This window comes from Acipenser ruthenus, chromosome 11 (assembly GCF_902713425.1).
Source record: "Acipenser ruthenus chromosome 11, fAciRut3.2 maternal haplotype, whole genome shotgun sequence".
NCBI lineage: Eukaryota > Metazoa > Chordata > Actinopteri > Acipenseriformes > Acipenseridae > Acipenser > Acipenser ruthenus.
The window spans coordinates 21125533-21145331 of NC_081199.1; the positions used below are offsets into that span (position 1 = coordinate 21125533).

Sequence of the window (19799 nt, forward strand, 5' to 3'; positions counted from 1 at the left end):
ACTAGTCGGCGAGAGGGGATGTAGGGAGACATGAGGGATTGGAGGTAGTAGGGGGCAGTGTGCTGAAGAGAGTGGTAGGCAAGAACAAGGGTCTTGAATTGAATGTGAAATACAGGAACTATACTGTATTTACGGAATATGCTATTTTTCTGGCACTATTCAATTGGACTTGCAGGCATCCCCCAAACAGATGCAGCAGATCTTTTCTGATTGAATTAAAGCTGCAGAGTCTGTGCCAGTTCTCTCTTACCACACAAGTGCAAGAACAAATTTCACACCATATTTTTGTGTTTGTCACCGGATATGTTGTTCACTTATAAATTAGCCCATATTAATCTTGTGTAATCACTAAAGACGGTAGTAACTAGCTGCAAGGTTCATTTTTTTTTTAAATACGTTGGCTTTATTGTAATTACATGGCCAGTCTGTGTAGTTACTGTGCTATTACAGTGTACATACCTGTTATGTTTATCATGCTGTAAAGCTGCATGCATGCAGAGGGAAAGCTGGGTATGAAGACCTCACTGGAGCAAGGTGTTTCACATCAAATGTGCCCATTAAAAGTTTAGAACATTTTTGGAAAGCATTTATTTATTTATTTTTATGTAGTAGTGCATCTTGCAAAGTATCAATCTGTATAAGTTCAACTGCCATTTTGTTTTGACACTTATTCATTATCACTTTTGTTGCTGTTAGAATTTGGAATTGTTACAGGCATTCTAACTTTAGAAGACATGTCGTAAAATAACCAAACACATAACACTGTGTATTGCACATGAGAAATGCCACGTCAGTGTTAATCTGCTGAAAGATGGTGTTTGATAATGTAACAGTTTAGAAACAGAAAGTCTAGCAAATGTGAAGGCTTCTCTATAACTTCCATACAGTCCTTGTGCTTTGAACTGGTTAGAGCATGCTGACATGTCGTTGAGGTAAGAGAAAACAACTGTTAACGGTTTGATTGTAAAATATATTGTATTTGTACACTTTGTTCTGTTTGTTTCTTAGTGCTTGTAATTAGTAGATGCCTTCTGTAACTTATTATTGGGTTTAGGCTGGTTGTTTATTGGGTGGTTTCACAGACCCTGATTAGCACTAATCCTGGATGACCTGACCTAATTTAGCATTGTCCAATACTAGTGATAATCGGGGGTTGTGAAACCAGCCCTAAGAGTTTAAAAATAACTCTCCATTTCAAGTTGTTGGTGAAGTTTAATAAAATGTTCGGATCCTTATTTAGATTAGAATTGTGTTTATATGTATTTAAATGATAATGTTACAAAACTAGTTGTAGTTACAAACGACGTATATAAATGACCTACTTTTTTATTCCTGACAAAGGTGATCTTTTTCAACTAAAACATTTAGGACAGTAGTTTAACCAAAAGCTTTGAAAATTAAGCCAAAAAAAAAAAAAAAAAAACATTTTAACATGACTATAAATAAAACCTGTTTCTGCAGTGTTAGGGTTAGTTCTGCTAATGCAGTTCCTGTTTTCAGGTTACGTTCTCTTTCTGCCTTGATGGCTGTATTCACAATTGATGTGTGTCTCATAGCAAAGTGTAGTAATAAAGCATAGTTATGCATCAGAAAGCTGTTTCAATGAGCATGACGAGTGATAAAACAAAATCAAAAAGTGAATTCAAAGTGTAATGATAAAGGCAGGCAATTAATTCAGTAAAACTAGAGGGGTGAATCGATTCATGATTAATCAATTAATCACACCTGTGGGCTTTGATCAATTAAAACATAATTGATCGATTAACCTTGTCTACCTGAGTGCGCTAACAAAAAACATTGCATGAAAAAGAGATCTTTAAAAAATGGTGGAGGATACTTCACAATATAATAATAATAATAATAATAATAATAATAATAATAATAATAATAATAAACTTTATTTTGTATAGCGCCCTTAAAAGCAATCATCTCAGAGCGCTTCACAATTAATAGTACAGAAATAAAATAAAAAGATTATACATAAAAAAGAACAAGGAAATAAAACAATCATAAAAATCATAAAAACGCCTTTCTAAAAAAGTAAGTCTTTAAATTAGCTTTAAAAACACTCAAAGAAGCTGAGTCCCTGATCTCTAGTGGAATTGAGTTCCAGAATTTGGGGGCATAGCAACAGAAGGTCCTGTCGCCCATAGAGCGCAGACGAACAGGCGGGACACACAGCAGTCTGAGATCAGCAGAGCGGAGGTTGCGAGTAGGAGTGTAAAAAGATAAAAGATCTGCGGGTAACTCAGAGTTAGCCCATGAAGAGCCTTATATGTCAGCATTAAAATTTTAAAATCAGTTTAAACCTGATAGGCAGCCAGTGCAAGGCCTCCAAGACAGGAGTGATGTGATCTCTTGAGTGGGACCGAGACAAAATTCTGGCTGCAGAGTTTTGGACAAATTTAATTTTAGTGAGGATGCTGTTAGACACCCCATCAAGCAGGGCGTTACAGTAATCGATCCTGGAGAAAACAAAAGCATGAACCAGTTTTTCAGCTGCAGGTATAGAAAGCATGGGACACAGTCTGGCAATATTTCTAAGGTGAAAAAAAGAAACCTTGACAGTATTCAGCACATGCGATTCAAAAGTTAACCCAGGATCAAAAATCACACCCAAATTTTTCATCTTAGATCTGAACTCAAGCAATGTTCCATCAACAGACAAATTTAAAACATTGTTTTTTCCTAGCTGGCGGGTAGTACCTAACAGCATTACCTCAGTCTTGTCACAGTTAAGATGTAAAACATTTTGCGACATCCAATTTTTAATATCAGAGATACAGGAAGTTAGGGCAGAGGCAGCAACATTGATATCAGGTTTACAATTAATATAGATTTGAGTGTCGTCTGCGTAAAAATGATAGTGTATGCCATGAGACCTTAAAATGTGGCCGAGGGGAAACATATAAATACTAAATAACAGGGGGCCAAGGATAGAGCCTTGCGGGACGCCAGAAGTTAATGGCCCAGCCTCAGAACTAAACCCACCCAGGGAGATAAATTGTTGACGTCCTGTTAGATATGATCTAAACCAGTTGAGGGCAGTGCCAGAGATGCCAAATAGACACTCTAATCTATCAAGTAGGATCTCGTGATTTACAGTGTCAAATGCCACACTTAGATCCAAGAGGATTAAAATTGATAATGCACCTGAGTCAGCAGCCATTAACAGATCATTAGTTACTTTGACCAGGGCAGTCTCAGTGCTATGAAGATGCCGAAAGCCAGATTGAAAGGGTTCAGAAAGATTGTTAGCAGTGAGATGCCAGTTTAATTGCCTAGTGACAGCTCGTTCTAGTAGTTTGGCTAGAAAGGGCAAATTTGAAATGGGGCAAAAATCTCAGAATGTAGCAAAAAAGACTGTAACTTGCAACATTTGCAGGACAGCAGTATGGCATAGTGGTTAGGGTGCTGGACTCAACCAGAAGGTTGGGGGTTCAATCCCAGGTGGGGGACACTGCTGCTGTACCCTTGAGCAAGGTACTTTACCTAGATTGCTCCAGTAAAAACCCAACTGTATAAATGGGTAATTGTATGTAAAAATAATGTAATATCTTGTAACGATTGTAAGTCGCCCTGGATAAGGGCTTCTGCTAAGAACTAAAATAATACTGCATTATTTGCACATCAATGCTTTGCTTTCATGGCAGTTTATCGTATCATCTTAGCTGAAACTTCACAATTAAGTTGATTTTTCTTTTTGTCCAACTTATTTCTTTTAAACAATTTACAGCTATATTTGTCTTCAACTAACTAAAATTAAATAGCACTCAATAAATAACATTTCTCTTCAGCGAACCTAAAACTTATGGTACTCCAGCAATGGATCTGTTAAATACAGTACTCTAGGTTGTAGTGCTACTGGTAATTGACAGTAATATATACACTCTTCATGTATTTTTAATCTTTTTCTTAGACATATTATTTGGCAGAAGGAAACGCAAACAGGGCAGTACAGCTCAAAATAAAATGTCAGATCATGATGTCACTAAAAGTGATTACTTGTAATTGTCTTTCAATAAAATTTCATGTCACTAGCAAACAGGTGTGATTAATTGTTAAAATAATTGTGAGACACAGTTTATTTTTGTTTTGAGTTTATTAAAACCCTCCATAAGTATCAAACACTCAGTAGTGCTAAAGTTAGAAATACTGAGAAACTTAAGTTCAGTGAAGAAAACGTCGCATGAAAACACAGCAGTTTTCTTTTTACTGTTTTGAATTTTGTGTCTTTTTTCACAGAATCTCATGAAGTAACGGATGTAAGACAGGAAACCAATAAGGTAGTAATTTGCAGAAGTGCTGTCCTTTACAAATAAAGCTCTCAGTACTGTGCGCCTCTCAGGGTCACCATTATGAAGAACAGCACTATGCACTGCTTGTCCTCGCAGACCAACGTTGCCGCCATCCTCCCCCCAGTTCTCATCATTGAGTTCCTGCTGGGGATTCCTGGGAATGCCATCGCCTTGTGGATCTTCTGGTTCCGTATGAAAGTCCGGAGGCCGAGCATGGTGTACCTGCTTAACTTGGTGCTGGCGGACTTCCTGCTCATCCTCAGCCTGCCCTTCAGGATCGACAATCTCATGCGAGGGGAGCAATGGATTTTCGGGGATCCCCTGTGCCGCATCAACCTCTTCATGCTGGCTGTGAACCGCTCGGCCAGCATTAGCTTCATGACGGTGGTGGCCGCCGAACGCTACTTCAAGATTGTCCACCCACACCACAGGATCAACCATCTGTCTGTGAAGTGGGCTTCCGCGATGTCCTGCGGGGTGTGGGCTCTGACTCTGTCCCTGAGGATCCCACTGCTGACCAACCAGCTCCTCCAAGAACACAACGGCACCTTCCTGTGCCGCAGCTTCAGCTCTTACTCCACAATCCCCGTGGGGATCCTCCTGCACTACCTCCTGTACGTGGCAGAGTTTTTCCTTCCCTTCTCTGTGCTGTTGTTCTGCGCGTTCAGGATCACCTGGGCCCTGAAACGTCGGAATATGAACAGGGACCGGAAGATCAGGAGCGCCATCAGGGTGGTGGTGGTGATCACGTTGGTGTTCGCCGTGTGCTTCGGGCCGGGGATCGTGACCGGTCTGACCGCGCTCCTCATCAAGCAGCTCAGCCCCCGGGACTGTGTGTCTTTCAGAGTGGCATCGGAGTGGTTCAGCGCCTCCATCGCTTTCACCTACCTGAACAGCGTGCTGGACCCGCTCATCTACTGCTTCTCCAGCACCGTGTTCAGGAACACTTTGAAGAAGTCCATCAACTACCTGGGCCTGTGCCAGCTGGAGGTGTCGAGGAGGGGCAGTGTCACCAGCATCACCTGAGGGGTTTGCCGGGATGTATTCCACAGCAGCCACATGTCTTCTGGAAAACTGGGATGTGCAGTAATGCATTGTTTATTTGTACACAGGGTATTACAAGATAGGAATCTGGAACCAAATATATCGTATCAATCCGGACATGTGTTGAGACCTCTGCTTTTCCATTAGCTCAATTTAAACACTGCACAAATTGTGAGTGGCTCCATCTGCTATGAAATGTCTTATTGCAATTGCTAAACACAGCATTGAGCAGGAGCACAGTACAGATATACTGGACTGATCTGATATCCAGCACACACATTCATACACATGTGGCCTTGCATGCTTGTCTTTTCCATCCATACCACAGGTAAGCCTTTTATGGCTTGCCTTATATATGTCTTAAGTACTTTGACTTATTGTATATATTGTATAAAATGTGTTCTGTATTAAAGGACATATATATTATAGCGAGCCAGTGGCTCACTCACGTTACCGCCACCTGTCAGACACGAGCGAATTGGGACACTTTATTTTATGTACAAAGTTGTTTTAATGCCTGTTGGATTGTTTGGAATTGCCATTAAAGAGCTTCTCAATTGAGATCCATTTCCTGTCTCTTCATACTGAACCACACTGAGCAAGAATGCAACAATATATATAAATAAGGTTCTTTCTCTTGTAAGTTTCCTATAGTAAAAGCATAGCAAAGTGTTCTAAAGCACAGTAAAACCATAGTAAAGCAGAGGCAGCATTGTAAAGCCCAGAGATATGTCTCTGTAAGTCACCTTGGATAAAGGCATCTGCTAAATAAACTAATAATAATAATAATAATAATAATAATAATAATAATAATAATAATAATATGGCAAACCAGGGTTAACAGTGGTAAATGCATAGTACAACCATGGGAAAAGCATGGGGAAAGTGCAGAGTGACCATGGTAAACTTTTATAAGGGTTAGTAAGGCTTTGTTACTGTAGGCAGTATTAATGAAATCATCACATTTGCTCATGAAGATCTGAAGCTTTTAGTCACCCATGTCTATTTTTCAGTGTCCACAGACCTGCATTAGATACATGTACTTGTTTTTGTTATGAAGTATCTCTTTGTTTTACTGTAAGTCTTCTTTGAAAGCTTTTTTTGTTTGTTATACTGAAATTATTTTATAGGGAAATATTTTTAAAATGATATTGTTAACATGGATTTATAAGGGGACAGCCTTCTTAAACAGTTGAAATGTACTAGAAAGAAACCAATGCATGAAAAACCTTGAGTATTGATACTTAAAGCATTTCACATAGATTGACAACTGTACTCAGCACTCATTAGTAACCAAACGCAGTTCATTATGCGAAATTAACACTATTAAAAGTACATATCTAAGCGGATATAATAGTCACAATTTTTTTTTTTTTTTTAATTGTTTTTACCCAAAAACTCTTTATTTTTGTAAATATAAACTGAGAACATCAAAAACGTAAAACAAAGTTTAGACCTAGATCCAGAGAATTATCAGCACATTGAGCAAACCACTAATCTTTGCAAAATGCTTGAGCCAGAGAATTTCACAAGACAGTGCACTTCCAGTATTTTCAGGATGTTGACATCTAAGGCTGAAACTGAAACACTGACTGTCAGGATTTCAATGAAGACAGAGCAGCTGTGCCACCCAGCCTCACCCACCGTCATTGTAATACTGCAAACAGCAAAAACCACAAGCAGCTCTGAGCAGTGTACAGCAATGATATTTAAAAAAAAAACATGTGATTCAACAAAACCTTTGCTTCCACCACATCCCTTCTTGCACCGTGTCTTTTCAAATGAATCCACTTTGTATATTCAAATAAACAAGAGCAGGGTCTGAATTTGAGAGTCTTGTAAAAAGCTGACCTGTTTTGTTTTACAGCTGTGACTGGGAGAAGGCCCTGCACGTAAATATTCCGGTGTAAATACTGAAAATATATGTGGCTTTAAAAAAAAAAAAAGAACATTCCTTGAGTAATAAATATTTTCAACTTTCCCCTCCAATGGGGCAGGAAAATGTGAAAAATGTGTTGTTTTGAAAAGTCCTGACCAAATTGGAGGGGAGTAGGCAGATCCACGTGCAAAATGGTGGTCATGTTCAATTGGTGAACTGCACCATCACTGAGCTGGCCGCTCCCACGACGCACCACCGCACCGTCACTGGGCAGGCCGCTCCCACGGCGCACCTCCGCACCGTCACTGAGCTGGCCGCTCCCACGACGCACCACCGCACCGTCACTGGGCAGGCCGCTCCCACGGCTCACCTCCGCACCGTCACTGGGCAGGCCGCTCCCACGGCGCACCTCCGCACCGTCACTGGGCAGGCCGCTCCCACGGCGCACCTCCGCACCGTCACTGGGCAGGCCGCTCCCACGGCTCACCTCCGCACCGTCACTGGGCAGGCCGCTCCCACGGCTCACCTCCGCACCGTCACTGGGCAGGCCGCTCCCACGGCTCACCTCCGCACCGTCACTGGGCAGGCCGCTCCCACGGCTCACCTCCGCACCGTCACTGGGCAGGCCGCTCCCACGGCTCACCTCCGCACCGTCACTGGGCAGGCCGCTCCCACGGCTCACCTCCGCACCGTCACTGGGCAGGCCGCTCCCACGGCGCACCTCCGCACCGTCACTGGGCAGGCCGCTCCCACGGCTCACCTCCGCACCGTCACTGGGCAGGCCGCTCCCACGGCGCACCTCCGCACCGTCACTGGGCAGGCCGCTCCCACGGCTCACCTCCGCACCGTCACTGGGCAGGCCGCTCCCACGGCGCACCTCCGCACCGTCACTGGGCAGGCCGCTCCCACGGCGCACCTCCGCACCGTCACTGAGCTGGCCGCTCCCACGGCGCACCACCGCACCGTCACTGGGCAGGCCGCTCCCACGGCTCACCTCCGCACCGTCACTGGGCAGGCCGCTCCCACGGCGCACCTCCGCCCCGTCACTGGGCTGGCCGCTCCCACGGCGCACCTCCGCCCCGTCACTGGGCAGGCCGCTCCCACGGCTCACCTCCGCACCGTCACTGGGCAGGCCGCTCCCACGGCGCACCTCCGCACCGTCACTGGGCAGCCACAGCCTGTGGTGCCTTCACAGCCAGAAGGTGAACTCTCAGGCAGGGAGAGGGACTTCGTGCACCTATATATACAGTCGTGCCGCGATTCAATTACTAATTAATCATTCACTAGAATCCCAGCATGTGAACTAATTTGTACAATCCCCGTGGTCACATACTATTACATACTTTATCTGCGCATGAAGTGATTGTGCAATCCCTGTGCCTAAATTATATATATATATATATATATATATATATATATATATATATATATATATATATATATATATATATATATTTTAAATCACTCGTGCTACACACACCCATTTATATCCCATGCACCACTATATTTATTGTAAGACAGCAGGGAGGGGGTTAATTCCTCCCTGCATAAAACATGTGCATATGTACATTTTGTTTAATTAGTTTGCTAATTGTTTCATTGTTAATTATCCCCTGCACCTGGTGGTAATTGTAAATTAGAACCAGGTGCAGGGTATTTAAGAGAAGCAGTTTGCTCAGGACTGCTGTGTAGAAGGAAGCAGAAGGCGGTGTGCTCTGTTCCTAGGCAGTATTTTGTTTATGCCAGGTAAATAGCTTAGCCGTCCTGCGAGCTAGTCAGGGACCTGCATACTGTACAGTTAGCGCTCCAAAGGAGCTAGGTGTTTGTTTCGGTTTTTGTTTATTTTGTGTATTAAATATAGTGTGTCAGCACTGGAAAAATTCAATTTCTGTGTCCTGGGTCTGTTTTTAAAGAGGCAACAAAGTGTGAGTGAGTGCAATTCTTTTACACTATATATAACAGACGACATGAAACACAAAGGCCGCCTCCCCTTAAAACCCCCAAAGTCTCGCTCAAAGTCTCGGGCCAAGAATAGAGGCAACAAGGGGTTCATGGGCGGTAATGTTGCCAGTAGCCAGGCTGCTACTAGCAATGCTGTCAGCAGACATGTTGACAGCGGGGTGAGTTCCTCCTCTCGCTGTAACACTGGTAGCGGAAATGCGTGCTGACAGTGCCAAGGCTGGCTCCTCCAACCCCAGCAAATCCCTGGAGGTTAGCAGCAGACGATCTCCAGGTCAAGGATCTCCCGGCAATAGCACAAGGCCATCTTCAGGCGATGGCGAGCAGGCCTCCCCAAACGTTGCAGGCGGACTTTCAGGAGTGGAGGCGGGAGGGGAGCCTCTGGCACAGAAGGTGGCAGCGGGAGCTCCACTTCTCCCCCTGGTGATGGAGTCAGGACCAGTCGTGGTGCTGAGGATGGCCAATCTGACAGTGGCTGCTGCGGTGCTGGCCCTCTTCATGGCCGCTGCGGCCGGGCGGTTTTCTGCCGTGCTCCCCTCAGCAGCTTATCCAGTGCCTGCTGAGGAATGCCAGTATCATGTCCTGGTCCTTCCTCTTGTGGTGGAGGTGGGAGCTGCAGACAGTCTCCCTCTTGTGGTCGTGGTGGGAGCTGCTGGTAGTCTCCATCTTGAGGTGGAAGTGCCAATAACGCATAGCAATTGTTATTATTCTTCTTTTTCTTCTCTCTCTCTCTCTCTCTCTCTCTCGCTCTCTCTCTCTCTCTCTCTCACCCACCAACTTTAACATCTCCTGACCTAAAATGTATATTTATTACAAATGTTGTTCTCTAACCACAGTGACACAAATAAATTCAGCAATATTCACACTGCGACGAAACTTGCTACAACTTAATATAAACCACACAAATGAAGATTGTACTCAGTAATAGCTTTAAAATGAAAGAAAAATATTTTTGAAAAACATAACTTCTATCACCCTGTGGCAGGGCAAAAGCCTTGCAAGTGTAAATAACGTATTGTATTGTTGTGTACATGTATAGTTTAAAAAAATATATAGAATTTAAGTGTGCAGAGGATATGGCAGATTTTTGCAGTTGTACATAAAGTTGTAAATTTTTTAATTTAAGTTTGGCAGGGATGGGGTTAAATCCAACTCTGCCAAATCTATGTGTGGAATGTGGCTGGGGCTTAATTGACTAATTGATGATCAATTAAGCCCAGCCACATGGTATAAAAAAAGGTGCTGGAAAGCCAGTTCTTTTTGTTCTAGTTCCAGCAAGCATGCAGCCTCACTACTGTGTGTTGAGCCAGGGTGAGTGGATTGTGTAGGGATTAATTTAGGGGATTTTGATCCCACCACAGTTTATTTCAGTGTGTCAGAGTAGGTTCCGGAGTGGGACTTCCCTTTTAGTGGGAGCAGCGCTAAGCCAGTGTTTGGAAAACTTTAGTATCAATTCCATAGACAGACTCGGCGAAGCAGACAGTTGAGCTCTGTTCCTTAAAAGGGTGTTCATGTTCACTGAATTGTCCCTCCCTCACCCGCTAAAGAAAGGGTGCTCTCTCCAGTCCAGGGCAGGCTTGAGGCATGGAGACTGAACTGCTCTCTCCCTCTTTCACCTCCTAAAGAAAGGGTACTCCCAGGCTTGAGGCATGAAGCTCTCTATAGCTGATGTAACCTGACCCTGTACATTGCATTTGTGGAGCAGGTTTGCTGTTGTATTGTGCATAATCATTAGTATTGATCCTTACATTTATCAAGGTCCTCGTGGCTGTAGGTGTATTTGAGTGTCTCAAGCTTTCCAACGAGGTCAGTGCGAACAGTCATAGTAGGATCTAGAATTAGGACAAATCTAATGAAAACCAGGCATCTATTTGCTGTAACTTTAAGAAATACCTGATGCAATGACCAGCCAAAAAATGCAGAGCCCTTAAAGAGTAAGTAGCGGGGTTCCGAGAAATATAGTGTTATACCTCCCGACGTGTTGCTACAAGTGTTTGAATAACATACCTGGCATTTCTCTTTTCATTGTTAACATCCTGACAACTTTTTAAACTTATAACTTTAAAGCCTGTTTCAAAGTTCTTTTCAAAATGTCCGCTCTAGTGCACTGAGGTTTGAGATCTGTCCTCTAAACTACTGCAGGATGAGCGATAAAAAGAAGTGCTCTGGCTTTTCTGTTCTGTACCACATCATGGATTGTTATTGCTGTATTACCTGTTTGACAATGTGGGCAATAATCCTTACACTATCAGTATCACTATCCATAGTGACCAGGGGTGAAATTTCGAGTTGCAGGTGTTTGCCTGACCACCCCCCTACACCCAGGGAGCTGCGCACCCCCGTTGACCTCTTGTTTGGCCGGCCGCCCGAAGGGGACCCACCAGCAACTGCAGGACCAGAATATGTGCAGCAGCTCCAAGAACGGCTGGACGCTGCCCATCAGTTAGCCAGGACCCATCTGAGCAGGGCTGGGGCAAGGCAGAAGCGAGCCTATAACGTGTGTTGCCGGGGGCAGGAGTTCCAACCCAGGGAGCAGGTGTGGATGCACTGCCCTTGGCGAAAGAAGGGGAGGAGCCCAAAGCTGGACAGCCACTGGGTGGGGCCCTGTCGGGTGATAACAAAGTTTTCTGAGGTGGTCTACCAAGTCCAGCTTTGGCACCGGGGCCAACGCGTCATCCTGCACTGGGATAGATTGGCACCCTACCATCCGGGGCCGGAGGGAAGCACCCCTGGGGCAAGTGAGGGAGTGACACAGCCCAGAGGGCCACGGGAGAGTGGCTAACACTGACGCTGCCAGACCAGACAGTAGCCTAGAGGGGAACAGGGCCCCAGTGGAGACAGGGGAAGGCCAGTCAAGGCCCCCTGCGGGGAGGCGGAGGGAGCCCCGGCAAAGGTCCCCTCGGGTCATGCAGGATAACACCAAGGACGGAGGCGGAAAAGAGGGCTCCAGCGATGCCCAGAGGAATCCGCATTCCCCCAACCAGGACTGACATTCTATGGTCCAGCTGTCTTCAGAGGCAGGTCCCCGTTATTCAGGCAGCCCCATCATGGGGGTGAATTCTCCCCCACTAACCACAATCGTTGTCCTGTCTTTGGCTGACCTATCTGTGGTTCAGTCCCGCAGCCCCTAAATGGCTGTGGGGAGTCGCGAGTAGGGCAGTGACCAGGACGGTTCACTATTTTAAGGGGGCAAAATAATCTTTAATCAAACCAAGCACACTCACTGTTTCTCCTATATATATATATATATATATATATATATATATATATATATATATATATATATATATATATATAGGAGAAATTGCTTTTATTTTCATTTAGTGTGATCCTTTATTTTTATTTTATTTTTATTCTCAGTTGTTTTGCGTGTAAGGCTGAAGATACATCTGTAAGCTGTGTCAGTAACGGGTTTAACTTGGTATGGTTAAAGTGAACTAGAAACGCAGCTTTACTGGTTCAGTAAATCATTTGGTTATTTGACTTGTACTTAGTCTAGTGGTTGAAGTTGGGACGGGTTGTGGAAATTTTCTTAACAGTGCATGTATTTGGTATTTCTTTTTGTGGTTTAATTTGTGTGGTTTGATTTATTTTATTTATTATTTATTTTGTTATTTTTACTGTTGTCGGTGTGTTGTGCACTTTTGTTCACACAGAAGGATATAGAAGGATTGGTTTATAGAAGGATTGGTTCATCCTTTACTGATCAGACTATTTGAGAATAACTGATTATATTGAAGACTTTGTTATTAAAATGTTATGCCTTTTACTGATCAGATTAATTATCTGAGAATAATTTCAATTATTTGAAGAATTTGTTACTTCTGTATCTTTTATTGGTTTTAGAGTTGTTGTGAATAAAGAAGCTTGTATAAGCATGATTTCAAATTGCATCTTTCTCTTTGTCTCCATTTAATTGAAGAGGACTTGTCGTGGGGAAGGTTGTAGTTTTGAGTGGACTGTTCATTTTAATTTTGAGGTCCCGCTCCTCTATGTAAACTGAGGGTGGCGTAGTCATAACACTAGTGGTAAAAGGTTGTTGTTATATTAATAAGTTTGTATTTACGCATATATTGCCACATTTGAAGTAAAGACACCAGTAAGGGGTGGGTAGGTGTGTGCCTGTGACGGATGAAAACAAGCACTAAAAAGGGGGCGTGTTTGAGAGGTCAAATCTATTTAAGCATTCAAGACATATTCTTCATACTCGCTACACACACAGAACCACTCTTCTGGTTTAATAATGTTTAACATATTACCTGTTGGTGACCATGGATGTTAACGCAATAGAGGTAAATGTAGAAAAAAGTACAATGCTGCTAATAAAAATTCCATATTGTACTTGTGAGAACTCCTGAAGCACTGTAGTCATCACCTACTCCAGGCTATCTAACAACAAAGTCTCTATATGCAATGTCAGTGTCACATGGTAAATGGGTACTGAGTTATGAACAAAGCCTCTATATGCAATGTCAGTGTCACAGGGCAAATGGGTATTGAGTTATGAACAAAGCCTCTATATGCAATTCCAGTGTGACAGGGTAAATGGGTACTGAGTTATGAACAAAGACAGCACGTATAAGAGGTTTGGGGAGGCTAAACCTTATTTTCAATACACTCGCATATTAGCACTTCATACCCCCAGTACTGTGTGTCTCCTTTCTGGTCTGACATCACCCACAAGCCATCTTGTCGTGTCGTGATCTCTATGCATTCCTAACAAATACTTTCTCATTAGATTCAGAAACTAATCCACAGAACTGTGGAACAATATCTTAAAGGTGCAGAGTCTAATGCTGTGCATTTTTTTGTTACACATTGAAAGAGCCACTGTGAAGTGGTGGCTCTCAGTTAATTTTTAATGAGTCCCATGCGCGAGAATGATCTTTCTCCAGAACAGTTAGTGCACATTAAGGATAGGTAAATGTGCAGAGCATTGGTGACATTCGGCAATGTGGAAATCACTTGAGAATTCAGGATAATTTGAAGGTGGTCAAATGCTGTTCTCTTGTCCTTGCCAGAAACAAATTTAGTAAACTGGAGCATTTCTGATGGGAAATATCTGAAGGATAGCTTTGCACGAGTGTACAGCTTTGTTTTAGATGTAATATTCTGTTCCGTAAGTCGATAAGAAAGCCAAACAAGTAACATGCACAGTAACATACGCTTTTGATCGTTGCAAGCAATGTGTTGAAAGAGTATCCAGAATCTTTAGGAAACTATGGACTCGAAATCTGTCTCTGCCCTGTAGTAAAACTTTAGTTACACTGGGGCAACGACTTGGTGGTCGTCTCTGCCGTCACTCTTCGTCTTGATATTTCTTCAGCACTGCAGTTCCCATTGCACGGTTTTCAAAATCATCAAAATGATTACGAATATCATTCAGAAATGTTTTCAGGAGATTCAAGTAATTAAACTACCACTGACAGTTTGCTGTTGTGTGCTTGAATGGATTTACTAGTTTTGTCGAATCTCTCCAGAATGTTATTCCACAAGTCTGGATTTAAAATAGAATTTTGATAGTCTCTGAATATTTTTCACTAGATTGCTTTACCTTTTGTTTTTGTTTTTTTAATTTCGCTGCACCTCTAAGTTTATCAATTTTTTTCTGTATTAAGGGGCGTTCACACCGGACGTGGCGCGGCATTGCTGCGCGGCAAAAGCAATGGTTTTCAATGAAGGCGGTTACGCGCAGCGGCAGACGGACGCGGCACCACAGAGCTCCGCGCAAGAGATAAAATATTTTCAACTTTTGCCGCGCCACGTCGTGACGTAACCTACCAACAGCCAATCAGGGAAAAGTAGGAGGTTCCTTTGCTGGGAAGAAATAAAAAAATAAAATGGAGGAAAAGCTGTTCGCTGTAATTTCAGATTTCCCGGCATTGTATAATACAACAATTAATAGTTACAGGGATATTAATAAAACTCCACTTTGAAAATAATTATGCACCTGCTACTATAACGTAAGCATTTTTTAACTGCAGACAAACTTTTAAAAGATAAAGCAAAACGTTTTATTTGGTGTACATGTGTACATATTTTAACAGTTTAACAAAATTAATAAATGTACATTATATTTTTAATTTAGGGAAACCATGGGATTATTATAATTCTAAATTAATTAATTTGGAGGAAATTCATTTTATTGTACCTCATATGACGTTTTTGGCGACGAGATTTTCAACAGTAGCTGGCACAGTTTTAATAAAGTACAGTATGCAAGGCCATATTGGGGGATTGGGAAGCAACTGCAAGGGAATATGGAGTACACTGCTGGCAAACTCACTTCAGAACAGGAAGCTAAACATCTCTGGAAAAATCTAATGAAACCTACCCAATGATTTACATTTTCAAACATACCAAACAGCAGGCAAACAAAACAGACAGTACAGTGTATAGCAGGGCGTTTTAAGTTTACCTTCCAGTTTTTTTTTTTTTTACTTATCTGTCATCCCGTGTCAATGCAACCAGTCGTAAACAGTCATATCAAAGAAACTACTAGTTGAGTGTTCAGATTTCAGATTTTGTAAAAACGTTTTTACTAACTTTGTACAGATTTTCATCCAAATCTGAGACGTATGGGTGACAATGATGTATTGACACGGAATGCCCCATAAGTAAAAATGTAAAAAATGTATTTTATTTATTTAAACAATGAAGAAGAAGCAGAATTGAAGTATGTTTTAAAAGCCTCTCGCACTTCAAGCGCTTCCTTTGTGGCATTGTTGCTGCTCACTCGGGAGATGTCCTGCATTGTTGGTTGTTCAGCGGTGGTAGCAGAGCTTTGCAGAACAGACTCCCCATGTTGTCTCTTCATGAAATTGTGCAGGACATACGTTGCTTTCACAATTATCTCTGCATTATTGGGGCTCACACCAATAACACGCCTGTAAATGCGCCATGCAGCTGATAAAATGCCAAACGCATTTTCAACTACTCTTCTAGCATGAGAGAGGCTGTAGTTAAAAATGTGCTTGTCATTTGGCAGGTTTCTTCCAGGGTAAGGTCTCATTAGATTTTTCCGCATTGGAAAGGCTTCGTCTCCCACAATTACATATGGTACCGGAAGCTGGTGGTTGGATTACAACATGCTTACCATCAATTGCTCCTAGACAGTTTGGGAAGTTCCAGCGAAGTTCATATTGCCTTGCAATTGTTTTCCAGTCCTCTTTATTGGGTACTCTCATGTACTCTGACACAAGAGAGCCCCATATGGCCTTGCATACTGTGCCAGCTACTGTTGAAACGCCGACACGGTAACTAAAAGCAATTGTTTTATAAGAGTCGTCTGATGCCAAAAACCTGCAATGAGATACAAAAATATTTATATTTCAGCCTAATTAAAATAATAATAATGATATTGTTATCAGAATTAAAACATTCCTTTCATTTCTTTTTCAGAGGAGCAGTGCCACAAAAAATGGAAGAATCTGAGGGACAGGTTTATAAAAGAAAAAAAGACTGAACAAGAGAAAAAAAGTGCAGCTGCAGGAGGCAGTCAGCGGTGCTGGAAATACAGCCAGATGGTGTCTTTCCTGACACCATTTATCCAGGCAAGGCCCACAACCAACAGCATGTCCGCAGAGGAACAGGATAAAGAGAGAGAGGAGGAGGAGGAGGACAGCAACCCTGAAGTATTATTATTATTATTATTATTTATTTCTTAGCAGACGCCCTTATCCAGGGCGACTTACAATCGCAAGCAAATACAAATACATTCAAGTGTTACAATATAAGTCATACAATAAGAACAAGAAATACAATAATTCTCAAGTGTGACAAACCACAATTCAATAATACAGCAGATAATAGTGATGGTTACATCAGGATATGATTAAGTACAAAATACTACAGATTAAACACTTGGCAGATTACAATATTCTGAGGTACAGGATTAAATGCAGTAAAATAGGGGGCAGATAAGAGCAAAATAAAGCATATTTAAATGAAGGGTGATAGTGTCCCAGGATACAACAGAGGAGTTCTACAGGTGTTGTTTGAAGAGGTGAGTCTTAAGGAGGCGCCGGAATGTGGTCAGGGACTGGGCAGTCCTGACATCTGTAGGAAGGTCGTTCCACCACTGCGGAGCAAGGGTGGAGAAGGAGCGGGCTCGGGAGGCAGGGGAGCGTAGCGGAGGTAGAGCCAGTCTTCTAGTGCAGGCGGAGCGGAGAGGTCGAGTGGGGGTGTAGGGAGAGATGAGGGTCTGGAGGTAGCTGGGTGCAGTCTGATCAAGGCATCTGTAGGCTAGTACAAGAGTCTTGAACTGGATGCGAGCGGTGATCGGGAGCCAGTGGAGCGAGCGGAGTAGTGGAGTAGCGTGGGCGAAGCGAGGTAGAGAGAACACCAGGCGAGCAGCAGAGTTCTGGATGAGCTGGAGCGGACGGGTGGCGGACGCAGGGAGGCCAGCCAGGAGGGAGTTGCAGTAGTCTAGGCGGGAGAGTACCAGGGCCTGGACCAGGAGCTGGGTAGCATAGTTGGTGAGGAAGGGTCGGATTCTTCGGATGTTGCTCAGGAAGAATCTGCAAGTGCGTGCCAGAGTGGAGATGTGCTGGGAATAAGAGAGGCAGGGGTCCAGGGTGACTCCAAGGTTCTTAGCTGAGGAAGAGGGAGAGAGTGTGGTAGATTCCAGAGGAACAGAGATCAGAGGAGGGGGAGGAGGAGGAGGGAAAGAAAAGGAGGTCAGATTTAGAGAGGTTGAGTTTGAGGTGATGCGAGTGCATCCAGGAGGAAATAGCAGACAGACAGGTAGAGATACGGGAGGAGATGGTGGAGTCAGAGGTGGGGAAGGAGAGGAAAATCTGAGCATCATCAGCATAGAAATGGTATGAGAAACCATAGGATGCGATGAGGGGGCCCAGGGAGCGGGTGTAGAGAGAGAACAGGAGGACCCAAGACTGAGAATTAATAACCATTATACAATCCTTTCGAATTCGCAAACTTTTTTCTCATGTAACATTGTTCTACGCACCTAGGTGTAGAAACAGAAACACTTCCTATTGAGATCAGAGATTATGAGTTGTTGTCTGTTTTTGAATCTCGCCTAAAAAGCCACTTATTTAAATTGCCTTTTTTTTCTGCTGTTATTATATTCTTTATTTCCAATTGTGATAGTATTTTGTAGATCACTTTGTATATGTCATGGTTGTTTTAGTGTTATTTTATCTGTTTTCCCCTTATTTGTGAAGCGCTTTGAGATATTTGGTTATGAAAGGCGCTATATTATTATTATTATTATTATTATTATTATTATTATTATTATTATTATTATTATTTCTTAGCAGATGCCCTTATCCAGGGCGACTTACAGTCGTAAACAAAAATACATTAAGAATCACAGTACAAGTATTAATACAATTAAGAGCAAGATAAAATACAATGACTTCAGTTCTAGCAAGTACAAGTAACAAGATTATTATAATTAGTAGTATATATTATTATTGTTTATTTCCACAGACAGGTGCCTCATTCCCTGTTATTGTGCTGAAATGAAAAATTCTTCAACAGTAAACAGAAGCCACTGGCATTGTCAAAAATGCAAAAGTACTATTCAATGTCAACATAACTTTAAACAACACATAGAAAAACATTGTAAGACATTTAAAAACAATATATCTACAACAACTACATCTATATGAACCTGCTACACCATGTTTGTTTTATTATTGTCATTGTGTATTTTGTAGTTAAGGCTATCATAATGCATATGTAGGCTATATATTATATCGGCAAGTTTTAAAACAAGAAAATATTTACCTTAATATAAAAGATAACGTTTCTGGAAGTGTAAAATCAATTTTCTAAATACACATGATAATGGTAACGGGTCCCAAGCTCATTATTATAAACTTAAACACTGGTATGAATTACTGAAAGATACGTATTTGTAAAATAACATAACTGCCAATAAAGAAAATGAAAAGGAAACTGTGAAATCATAACATAACAGGGACAGCTGGAGTGGTCCAGACCACTGTGACGTCACAGCGCTGAGTGGTCTGGACCACGGGCCACAGATTGCTACAACCCCATCTGAAGGAGTATTTATGATTCCAGGTCTAGTTAAAATTTGTTCTATTAGCTCTGCCGCTGTACACCTCAATCCCTCCATTCTGACAACCTGTGCAACTGAAATGAACTCCTTTGCCTGACGCGGGACTATTTTATGATGTGACGTCACTGACCTTGTTTGAATTTTCAGTATGTAGTGTATGAGATTTCAGTATGTAGTGTATGCGATTTCACCATGAAGTGCATGCGATTTCACCATGTAGTGTATGCGATTTCACCATGTAGTGTATGCGATTTCACCATGTAGTGTATGCGATTTCAAGATTTCAGTATGTAGTGCATGCGATTTCACTGTGTAGTGTATGCGATTTCACTATGTAGTGTATGAGATTTCAGTGTGTACCGCATGCAATTTCAGTGTGTAGTGTATGAGGTGTCAGTTTGAATTATGTCCCTAACGGCGCCTCATACCTTTAGTTTATTTCTACAGTAAATACAGTACTGGTGTTGTTCAAACTGTAAACAACTTCTCAGTCTAACTTCCATTTCTGTCTGTCTCTCCCTTTTGATACAGTATCTGAACTGAAGAAAAGCTGTGCTGACACTTTATA

At 42.4% G+C, this 19799-nt stretch overlaps 1 protein-coding gene across 1 annotated transcript; it reads left to right on the top strand.

Annotated features, from left to right (window-relative positions):
• Nucleotides 1–843: 843 nt before the first annotated feature.
• Nucleotides 844–5905, top strand: hcar1-3 (hydroxycarboxylic acid receptor 1-3). The gene is made up of 2 exons (XM_034043822.3): nt 844–932; nt 4246–5905. Exon 2 carries the CDS (start codon nt 4359–4361, stop codon nt 5322–5324), a length of 966 nt encoding a protein of 321 aa, XP_033899713.3. The 5' UTR covers nt 844–932; nt 4246–4358; the 3' UTR covers nt 5325–5905.
• Nucleotides 5906–19799: the final 13894 nt, after the last annotated feature.